The 10,851-nt window shown below is 36.7% G+C and overlaps 1 protein-coding gene across 1 annotated transcript; it reads left to right on the top strand.

Annotated features, from left to right (window-relative positions):
- The first annotated feature begins 1,206 nt into the window (after positions 1 to 1,206).
- Positions 1,207 to 2,355, top strand: LOC114540591 (E3 ubiquitin-protein ligase DZIP3-like). Its single transcript, XM_028560714.1, has one exon. The coding sequence runs from the start codon at positions 1,207 to 1,209 to the stop codon at positions 2,353 to 2,355; it is 1,149 nt and encodes a 382-aa protein (XP_028416515.1).
- The last annotated feature ends 8,496 nt before the right edge of the window (positions 2,356 to 10,851 follow it).

Here is a 10,851-nt window from a genome sequence, read left to right as displayed (position 1 = left end):
TTCGAATATTAACAGTATGAGTGTCTATTGTATTCTATTGAGTGGCACAGTACAGAGCTGTGACGTCATTACGTTCTTCGAATATTAACAGTATGAGTGTCTATTGTATTCTATTGAGTGGCATAGTACATAGTTGTGACGTCATTACGTTCTTGGAATGTTAACAGTATGAGTGTCTATTGTATTGTATTCTATTGAGTGGCATAGTACAGAGCTGTGACGTCATTACATTCTTCGAATATTAACAGTATGAGTGTCTATTGTATTCTATTGAGTGCTACAGTACAGAGCTGTGACGTCATTACGTTCTTCGAATATTAACAGTATGAGTGTCTATTGTATTCTATTGAGTGGCATAGTACAGAGCTGTGACATCATTACGTTCTTCGAATATTAACAGTATGAGTGTCTATTGTATTCTATTGAGTGGCACAGTACAGAACTGTGACGTCATTACGTTCTTCGAATATTAACAGTATGAGTGTCTATTGTATTCTATTGAGTGGCACAGTACACAGCTGTGACGTCATGTTAAATGAACTGGTAAACAATATAGAAATAATTCATAACACGAGGCTCATTGCGAGGCTCGGGGCTTAGATCTGAGAATTAAAATTGCCTGCAAATAATCAAACACTAAACAGCAAATAAGGCACATTAGTTTTTCTTAGACTAAGGATCGATCAATACAGTTTTATTTTAGTAGACTCGATCCTTATATTTCAAAATTATCGCTTGAACTAAATGGAATTTATGAAAGACTAAAGAACGATAGTTTACAATCGGAAATGAAAAAGTCGAGTAGCAATAGATCTTAAATACACGAGATATTTTCATAAATTATTTGACATCAAAATACATTCAGATCATACCATGTCTATAAATGAGAACATGCTTTCAAAATTTATAATATCAAGAAAAAAACCATTTCCACACACAAATAATACAAACGGAATTCTAAAATTAAGCTCATGTGAGTTTGTCATATGGGTGGTAGCAAGTCAGAAAGGTTACTCCTGAAACAAATATCTTTTCACAAAATTATTTTAACAAGAAATCCCTTCGTTTAACAAGATCCTTGCGACTTTCTTTTATGACAGAATGTCATAAAATATGCAAAATCTACTCCATCCCATTCTTTTTCTTGGTGTAGCTTATATAATTAATATAACCATTTTTTTACAGTAAATAACCCTCTCTAATGCCATGGCTTCTGTCGATCTGCAAGAAAAAGCAAATTTTACAAGACTCAGTAGACTTCTAGTTGACAAAGGAACTCAGGCCTTAAGAAATAAATTTGATAAAATCCATCCACTTGTTAGTCTACCCAGACTACTGGCTGCAAACAAAACATCTCTTCAAAAGTTAAAACCTCGAGTTATTAATAATTCCCAGTGGGATTTACTGTTTCCTTCGTCTGGCAACCCACCAGACTCCAAAACCTTTGATGTCACGTTACTTACAGTTCTATTCCGGAACATTTGTGGTTTTCCATCAACAGGATGGAGTGTAATGCCTCCGGATACTGATAGATCAGAGCAAGCGAATATCACAAGAATCAAGTGTTACAGAAATGAAGTTATTGCACATGTAACAACAACTCGAGTTGACAATTCAACATTTCAATTTTTATGGAAGAAAATCTCCCAGGTGATAGTAGAATTGGGCGTTTCACAGAGTGATGTGGACGATTTAAAAAAATGTCCTCTTGGGCCTGAAGAAGAAGTGTATGTGCAAAAGCTTAAAGATTGGAAACTGCACGAAGATGAGTGTATTAAATTGCTTAAAGTAATTGAAGCTGGTGTAAATAATGTAACACAAGTCACTGAAGAGACGCGCGATGCAGTAAATGAAACGCGCGATGCAGTAAATGAAACCCGCGATGGAGTAAATGAAACGCGCGATTCAGTAAATCAAATGCGTCCGCTGTCAATACCCGGGGACAGCAATTCTCAAAAAAAATCCCGCATGGAAAGTGATGAAGATTTATTGCGAAAACTTGCTAAGCATAATTTTAGGGGTAAAATTAGAAGAAAAGTGAATTTTTTCCTTCCTGGAACCAGAGAGTGGTTGTTAGAGGAAATTAACGAGTGGTTTCAAAAGTGTGACAGCGATTCGAGAATGAAGTTAATAACAGCTGGACCAGGATTTGGTAAAAGCGTTTTTGCCGCTAAAATATGTGAAGATTTTGAGAAGAAAGGAAAGCTCGCTGCCTGTCACTTTTGTGATTTCAGTGATCCAAACCTAAGAGATCCTATGGTAATGCTGCAGTCTCTCGCAAGTCAGATGTGTGAGAATGTCCCTGGTTTTAAAGAGAAGCTTCTTGATCAGTTAAAGCAACCTCATCAAGTCTAAAACCTCAAAGATGCCTTCCAAATATATTTGGAAAATCCCTTAGATGAATTGCAAATAAAAGAGCCACGTTTAATCGTCATTGATGGCTTGGATGAAAGTGCTGCTGATAATAAGAATGAAATTATGCATTTGGTTGCTGTATATTTTCCTGATCTTCCTGAGTACATCAAAATCTTGGTGACGAGCAGGCCAGAGATTTCCGTTACTGATCAGAGAGAGACGAGCAAAAGACAGACATTGCCAATGTTGATGACAACAATAACTCAGATCTTGAACTTTATTTTAAAGAATTTTTACCAAGTTTAGTCGCCAGGGAAGTGGCACAAAGTGAGATGAGCGATGAATTCTCTGAGGATCGTCCATTACATTTACTTTCCATTTTTGTTGCCAAATGCCAGGGCTCATTTCTCTATGCATATCACTTTCAATCTGGGCTAAGGGCTCGCTATGATCTTGAAAAGATAACAAATAATGACGTCATGGAGTTTCTCCCAGAAGGACTGAATTCTGTTTACGAACGATATTTTAAACGTCTTGAAGACGAGCTTAGCGACTTAAAACATGAAAAGTTTGACGTGTTGAAAATTTTGGAAATGCTGGTTGCTTCCGAAGGACCTCTTCCCCTCACTTTCGTCGCTCAGGCTTTTGGTTTAGCTCCAGATTGTCGCGAAACGAAAGACATCATCAACAAAATTAATGAAACCATATCGTGCTTGTTGTATGTCTCAGATGACATGTTAACCGTTTTTCATAAATCCTTTATTGATTGGCTTCTAGCAAAGGGTCAAAAGATCACCAGTATACTGTCAAGGTCGATGATGGACATAGATCGCTTTGGCTTTTATGTGAAAAGGTTTTTAAAGAAATTGTGGAAAGTGTTCGCTCACGACTTGAGGTGAAGTTTACTAATGACGTGGAATACGCTCTCAAACATGGTTTAAAACATCTAGAAAAGTGTGAGATGGAGGAAGGTGTGTTTTGGTCAGTTGATGTTATTATTGTATTTTATATGATAACTGTGTAATCAATTTACATGATTTGCAGCGTTTCTGGCTCACATGTTCCTGGATTAAAAACGAAGAGTTACGCGCCCGCATTTCGTACCATGTCATTCAATTTGAGTTTTTGGGACCTGCCCCGGAACCCCTGAGGGAATATTACAACTATTCAAAACAAGTTTATTCGGCAGTATTTTCACAATCGTATTTACAAGCGGTTCTTGCACATTCTCCAAAAGGTTATTTCAGCGATGATGAGAAGAAAATCACGCAGACGCTACTATCAAACTTTTCACCTTTTGTCGAGTCGAATTCTTACGAAGTTTCTGTTTTGCCGCGAGCAGTCTGGGAACGCAGTGACTTTGATCATATTACAGCTGTTGGTTTATCTAACAATGAGAAAAGTGTAGCAGTTGCAATAAAGAATTTTATCCATGTGCTATCCGTACCAACTTTAGTTGAAATTATGAGTTATTCAACAACATTGAAAAGAATTTCATGCTGTACATTTTCTCGAGACGATTCGCTCATATTATTTGGTAAACTGGAAACGGCGTTTAACATTGCTGGAAGAAAGGAAGTTCCATTTTTCCCTGGAAATGAAGAGACGTTCCTGTCCTGTGCATTTTCCCCTAACGGCAAAAGACTGGTGACTAGCGACGGTTCAAACACCATTAAACTATGGGACGTTGCTAAACAAAAATTCCTGTCGTCGCTTTGTGCTGGATGTCGTGTGGTCTTGAATGGTGTTCTTATAGCGTCACTGGGTCATTTATTATTGGAAATTCACATTCTCTATTTGATCTGAGTTATTCGTTTTGTGTTTGGAACGCCATCACATTGCAAAGAAGTGATATGCGAAAGTTATCTCACGGGGAGAGGGAGAAACCAGATGTGTTAAAGAGAAGGAAATGTGAACGATGTTTTCAGCTGGGATTTGAGGAACCAAATTCTAAACACTTAGAAATAAGGAAAAGTTGGACTAAGAAAACGATTTGGTGTCCGTGGATCTGCAACGGTGTGGAGTATATTTTTTCTTCGGAATATTGTTATTCGAGTGTCACAGAAAGTATTCCTTTGACTGCGATTGTTGCTTGGAACTATCTTGCTACAGATCCTCGACAGAAATTTGCTGATGAACTCAAAATGACACTTTTAAGAGATAATGTGTGGCTCTATTCGGATCATGAAAAACTAATTGTCTTTAAGACATTAGCTCCTAAACAAGAGCAATCCTGTCTGTCACAGGTAACGAAAGTTTATTCGAGTTCGTTTTCTCCTGACGGCTCTCGACTTGCATCCTGCAACTCATATAAATATATCAACATATGGAATGTCTATACCAGCCAAGTTGAACAACGTTTCAAAATTAGTAAACACGGGTCAAGGTTTTTATGCTGGTGGTCGGAAGATTTCTTGTTTGTGATTAGTGAGTTTAACAGGATTCTCAAATTAACGCGATACCCGGTAAATGACAAATTAGAGATCGCGTTTACTCACAGTCAGGACGTTTCGCTGTGTAATTTAGCTACCTGGTCAGATTTCGAGGACTCTAAGGTTGTTTTTTCTGAAGGCTTTGTCAACTTGGCTCTGGGATACAATGAACCCGTGAAAGTTCTCGATGTCAGAGATGTTGATGGCCCTGTAATGATCAATTTGCCTGGAATTGAGCCTAAGATGAAAGTGGAAGTCTCGCCCGGTGGTGCCTTTATCTCTGGTTTTAATGAGAATAAATGTTATATTTGGAAAAGATATACCGAAAAACCAACTTCGTATGAAGTCTTTTATCACCATGACGCTGGAGGGGCTGATATATTGCCTTATGTCGTAATTTTTAGTAATGATTCCAAAGTCGCAATACTCGTGTACAGAAGTTTTTATGAGAGTCAGATTATTGATCTGGACACTGGTGATTCTCAAAATAGAACTATTCCAATCCAGTCCGCTAGTTATTTGAGGTCATTTTGTATTCTCAAAAGTAGAATTGTATTAACTTTATATGATCACGTGATAGCATTTCATGACATGGACTCTTGCGCGATTCTCAACACTTCCTATCAACCATACTTGGAGCTTACTTTTAGGTCAAGCCAAACAATTAATCTTTCCCCAAAAGAGGACGTGCTGGCTTTTCCTGACAACAAAGGTGATATGGTGTTTCTTCGACTGTCTATTCCACCAAATCCTTTGTTGGACGATATTAAGCGAAGTGCAGTTGCTTTGTGGGACGATATTAAGGGAGGTGCAGTAGTCAATCCTTTCTTTAAACGGAATAAAGTTGGCTTGCGGAAAAAGGTTTAAACTGCTTTTAGGAAAATCTACGCAAAACTGTATATTTTAATTGTTATATGTTGGGTTTCCCCGCAGGTTGTTTATACCCATTAAATGCGAATATCTTTGTTCTTAAAAATAACTGATATGAACACGTTCACACGAGGACAAAAACCAATAGGAGAAGACTTAGTTGATAAAGACTTTGTTATGAACGACAGATGTTTTGGAGTTAATTTTTCAGTTAGGATATTTCGTAATGAATTTAGCGAATGCGTTCTCAAATCACACGCGTGAGATATTCAAAATCGTCCAGGGATTGCGGAGGGAGAGAGGGAGAGAAGAAGTGGATAGTTTTATGTTTTGAAAGTTTTCCTGAGTTTTTCTGTTCCGCACCGAATTGCAAGGAATGTTTTAAGACTGCAACAGTGGCTCTGACAGATTTGAATTTTCCTGTTGTGGTAATTTCTCCCATGAAGGAATTCCAGCAATGTCGAAATAATTGGAAAAAATGTGGTTCGCTTCCAATTACTTTTTTATTGCCTGGCTTCTTAAGGCTGTCTTCCACTTAAGCTGCGTCACACGATACCAGATCCACTCATCACGACATCTTCGTTTGCCGTTATGAAGCAACGATTATTAGTAAATGATTATTAATTTGATAGATTTGGTATATTTATTCAGACCTCAGACATTAAAAAACACCGCTGTCTTTCATTAGCTTCAAAATTTGATCTGATGGTAATCCGGTACCGTGTGAACGGGGCTTTAAGCGTTTTTCATACGCACGTAAACCCACGTAAAAATGCTTTAAAATTTTTTTATTATTTGTTAAAATTGGCAGAAAACTCTTTCAATTTATTTATATTTTCAGAGATAACATGTATAATGATTTAGACTTCCGTGTGTAACGTGCGTATGAAAAAAAACGCGTACGTGGAAAGCAGTCTTTAAAATAGTAAAAAAGGTAAATTATAAGAATTTTTTCACATTCGGACTTAATTTTCGCCACTATCAAGAGAAGTTAGAACTGCAGGTTTAACCGAAAAAGTGTAATTTCTTAAATTATTCCCAAAGGCCTCGATCTTAACTGAATTTCTCGATGCTCTCCCCAATATTTTTAAAGGCGGTATTTTTTGAACAATTACCCGCAATTATCAGCAATTTAAAAAATATACAAATCATTTAATAATGGGACATAAAAAATGATAGAGATATCGTTTCAGTTTTGTAACTTCAGTTCGCAGGGCCATATAGCTCAGTGGCCACACCCAAAACCTCACCCAGTTCCTGTTTCTCTTTGAGTCTTTGTATTTCTTCAAAGTCTGTGTTCGTTATTTGTCAAAATGATCGTATTCTTGGACTAGAAGCTCTCAAAGTGATCCTGATTCGTCGTGGGTGATCAACTTATTCATTGAGAAAGCTGAAGTTATTTTAACAAGGTTTATCGACGCAGACAAGTACAAAAACAAAGACTTACGGCTTTGCACTAGTCGTGGTAATACAGACTAGACAAGACCAGATTGTCGAAGGTATGTGCTAGATTCCTTGTGAGATTTCTCTCATATTGCGATATACGTATGCGGCCTTGTCTATTTTGCTTTAAATTACAATGTTTTGACGGGATGGTTTGGTTTATATTGGTGTTTCACGCAGTATATTGCACATTGTTGCTTATATATATATTGCTTAGTCAACAAAAATATTCACAATATAATTCTCCCCTAGTTTTTATAACACAGGCATTCAATTTTAAAACATTCACTAATTTATTTAGACCAGAGTCCAGAAATCTCTTTCATGGGGAATAAAATCATTTCATTCATTTCTTGCATGTCCATTTTAAATAAACATTTTATTCGACCTAGTCTTAGGAAAATTGTTCGGCAACAGATTTGCTTGAAACTATCCTGGAACTGGATAATATATTCAATTTTTTTTTTCTTGCGGTCCAAATTCATATTTTAGCCTTTCCTGCAATCTGATTGGCTACGGCGAGCGGTCCGTATGAGGCCGTATGGACTGCGAGGGATTTAAAAGCACAGAGCTAATGCTAAAATATGAATTCCGACTGCAAAAAACCCTATTATTTACCAGTTTAGTCAGTCCATATAGGGAAATATTTCCCTCGGCCTCGGGCTGTTTTTGAGACCTTGGGAAATATTTCCCTATATGGACCTCCAATCTGGTAAATAACATATATATACTCTTCATGCAACTTTGAATGGTATTAAGTTTTATAGCTAAAACCCACCATGATCATGGTCAAACAATATATGTTATATCAACGCCAATATCACATGACTAAAAGACTGAGATATATTTTACTAAATTTATAAATCTTATTTTGAGTACAGTATTCTACTTCTATTAATCTTACATCCACATGCGATCACATTTTACACTATGTGCATTTATTGTTATGGTTTCTTTCTCATGTATAATACCAGCTTGTATACAGCTAATTGATAAAAAGTCATCCTCTGGCTATCATGTTAACTATGTATTTAGACTACACCATCTGTTCCAACCAAAAGTATTTTAACAAATACACTGGTCAGTCATTGATTAGTCCATCTGGTACAACAATATCTGTCAATCACTGAAATAAATTATCTGTCAGTTCAGCAATACTTTAGTTGCAAATATTTTCATTCATGAGGTTGGAACTTAATCAGACCCAATGCAATCCCAGCTAATGTATGACAGAGTTCTCTATGGCTTAGTTGAGTATTTTACATAATGACATTTCATGTAACCTTGGAAATCAATAATTTTCACAGAAACATTATTAGACCTGAATTACAGATTGCAAGTGAAATGTTGCAAGTAAATACTGAGGTGTCGTCTCTAGGGTGGTTGGGTGGTCTTCATGACAGTAATTATATTTCTTATAAACTTAAATTTGTTTATATTTTCACAGACTGGCCCTGCATTTATGACCATGGTCAGTTTGGTTTATTCAGTGTGATTAACCAGAGGCATTTTCTCTGCAAACCACAAATTATTAGAACAGTCATTTACGTATTAACACAACATAAATTCTCAGCCAAGTTAGACGAGCCATTGCGCGTTTATAAAGAAATTTCCAGCTTCCCTAACACCGTCACGGCTGATCCCTGCACAAGATAATATTTTTATTTAAATTATGATTCATGACGTTCTGTCAACAATGCGTGTGATGAAATCTCTACTGAGACTGAGTGCTTGTGAGGTTTTAAATTACAATCAGTTTCCGTTTTGGTTTTAATATATCTACATCGTGAGTATCTTCTGTGAATTCTGGTACATTTGTGTGAAATTTTACCCATGTATTGAGATAATCGCTTTCATGATTTGAAAAGGTACGTTTATGTCAGTGTTAGTCGTGTTTTTTGAAGAGTATAAATGATTTTATGTCATCAACACAGTGAAGTCGTCACAGTCGTATAAGGTCTTGCCACAACACAGCGCTTTGTCTGTGGCGCGGTGAAATAAAATTGCAAATTTCGTTTTTTTCTTCCTTTCAATGTTCTTAAAGTGAGGTTTCAGGCGTTTGAGATGTGATTTATGATTCGTTGATTTATGATTCCACATTGCGATAAAAAGAGACATGCTTTTAAATTTTCGCACATGATTTTAAATTCGTAAACGTAGTTGCTAGTCTATCTGCATGATGGCAAAATATTGGTCTGCATAATGCTGAAATGGTGGCGTTGTCAGTATACTCGTGTGATAGTGATACTTGAAATACATTGCACATTTCTCGCTTCTTTAAACATAAGGAATACCATTCCGAAATTGTTAACTCATCGCCAGAATAATATGATGTTACCGACCTCCTATGCCATTGGAGTCATATCCTGCAGCAACAACTACGACTACAGTTTAAGACCCTCGTGTGACTATAGAGACGCATCATCCGTCTGTTATTGTAAATACAGGGTATTAACCAGAAAACAGCTCTTGTACACGCGCTTTTTGCCACATAGATATTTTCCAGGATATTTTCCCATTTTCGATGCACTTAAAAGTATGATTCTGATTCATGACGTTCTGTCAACAATACGTGTAATGAAATCTCTACTGAGACTTGTGAGGTTTTAAATTACAATCAGTTTCCGTGTTGGTTTTAATATATCTACATCGTGAGTGTCTTCTGCGAATTTTGGTATATTTGTGTGAAATTTTAGCCATGTATTGAAATAATAGCTTTTATGATTTGAAAAGGTACGTTTATGTCAGCGTTAGTCGTGTTTTTTGAAGAGTATAAATGATTTTATGTCATCAGCACAGTGAAGTCGTCACAGACGTATAAGGTTTTGTCGCAACACAGCGCCAAATTAGCCAAAGCTGCACCACAACTCTTGGGAGACAAGACTGGGACGTAGATAAATACAGTCATATCTCAGTGGGTCACATACCCATTTCAAATACTAGTATATTTCGCGCTATTACACACTTGCGACGACGAAAAATAATAAAAAAACAATAACAAAACAAAACCGAGGCGAATTTTCAACTCCGTCGCTGACGCCGGAGTAATTATGATTTTTGTCACTTCGCTCGATGCAGGTAAATTCTAGAGGTTTAAAGGGTCTTAATTTCGAGTGGAATTATACACAGTTCAAATTCAAGCCAGGAACAGTTGATAGAAAAATGAGTCAACTATCGATCCTCCGGCAGGAATCGAAATGCTCAAGAGAAAATTTAATTTGAAAATTAAACGAGACTTACCTGTAAGTTCAAGTGTGATTTGAATTATATAACGTCATCAGTCCTGAACGAAAGAGTAACATGAGAAGCACGCGCTCGCTTTCTTAGCCATATTTTAAAGACAACCAACTCGCTGATTCTCACACGGAACGAAGAAGTATCAGGAGGGACAACTCTCCACAATGAAGGGAGGAGATGTTACTCCTTAGGACTGATGACGTTATATAATTCAAATCAAACTTCAACTTACAGGTAGCTAAGTCTCGTTTAATTTTCAAATTATATACGTCATCAGTCTACGTCACAACGGAGTAGCATGAGAATTGAAAGATGTGAAGGTCAGCGAGTTGCAAGATGAAAGTGAACCCCAACCATCTCAGTGTTTGATACACCGTCTTAATAGTTTATTATCAGATCTATACAAGATATATAAGTCATTCGCGATCATTGTTGTCCTCGCTATTAAACTGATTAAGTATGCTGTTTCCAAAATTGGAGACGATTGGTTTATTATAATGTTTTGCAAATGTTT

The sequence above is a fragment of the Dendronephthya gigantea genome, unplaced genomic scaffold (genome assembly GCF_004324835.1).
Source record: "Dendronephthya gigantea isolate DGI-Jeju-01 unplaced genomic scaffold, DenGig_1.0 000242F, whole genome shotgun sequence".
NCBI classification, from domain to species: Eukaryota; Metazoa; Cnidaria; class Anthozoa; order Malacalcyonacea; family Nephtheidae; genus Dendronephthya; species Dendronephthya gigantea.
This window is presented reverse-complemented; position numbering and strand designations above follow the sequence as displayed.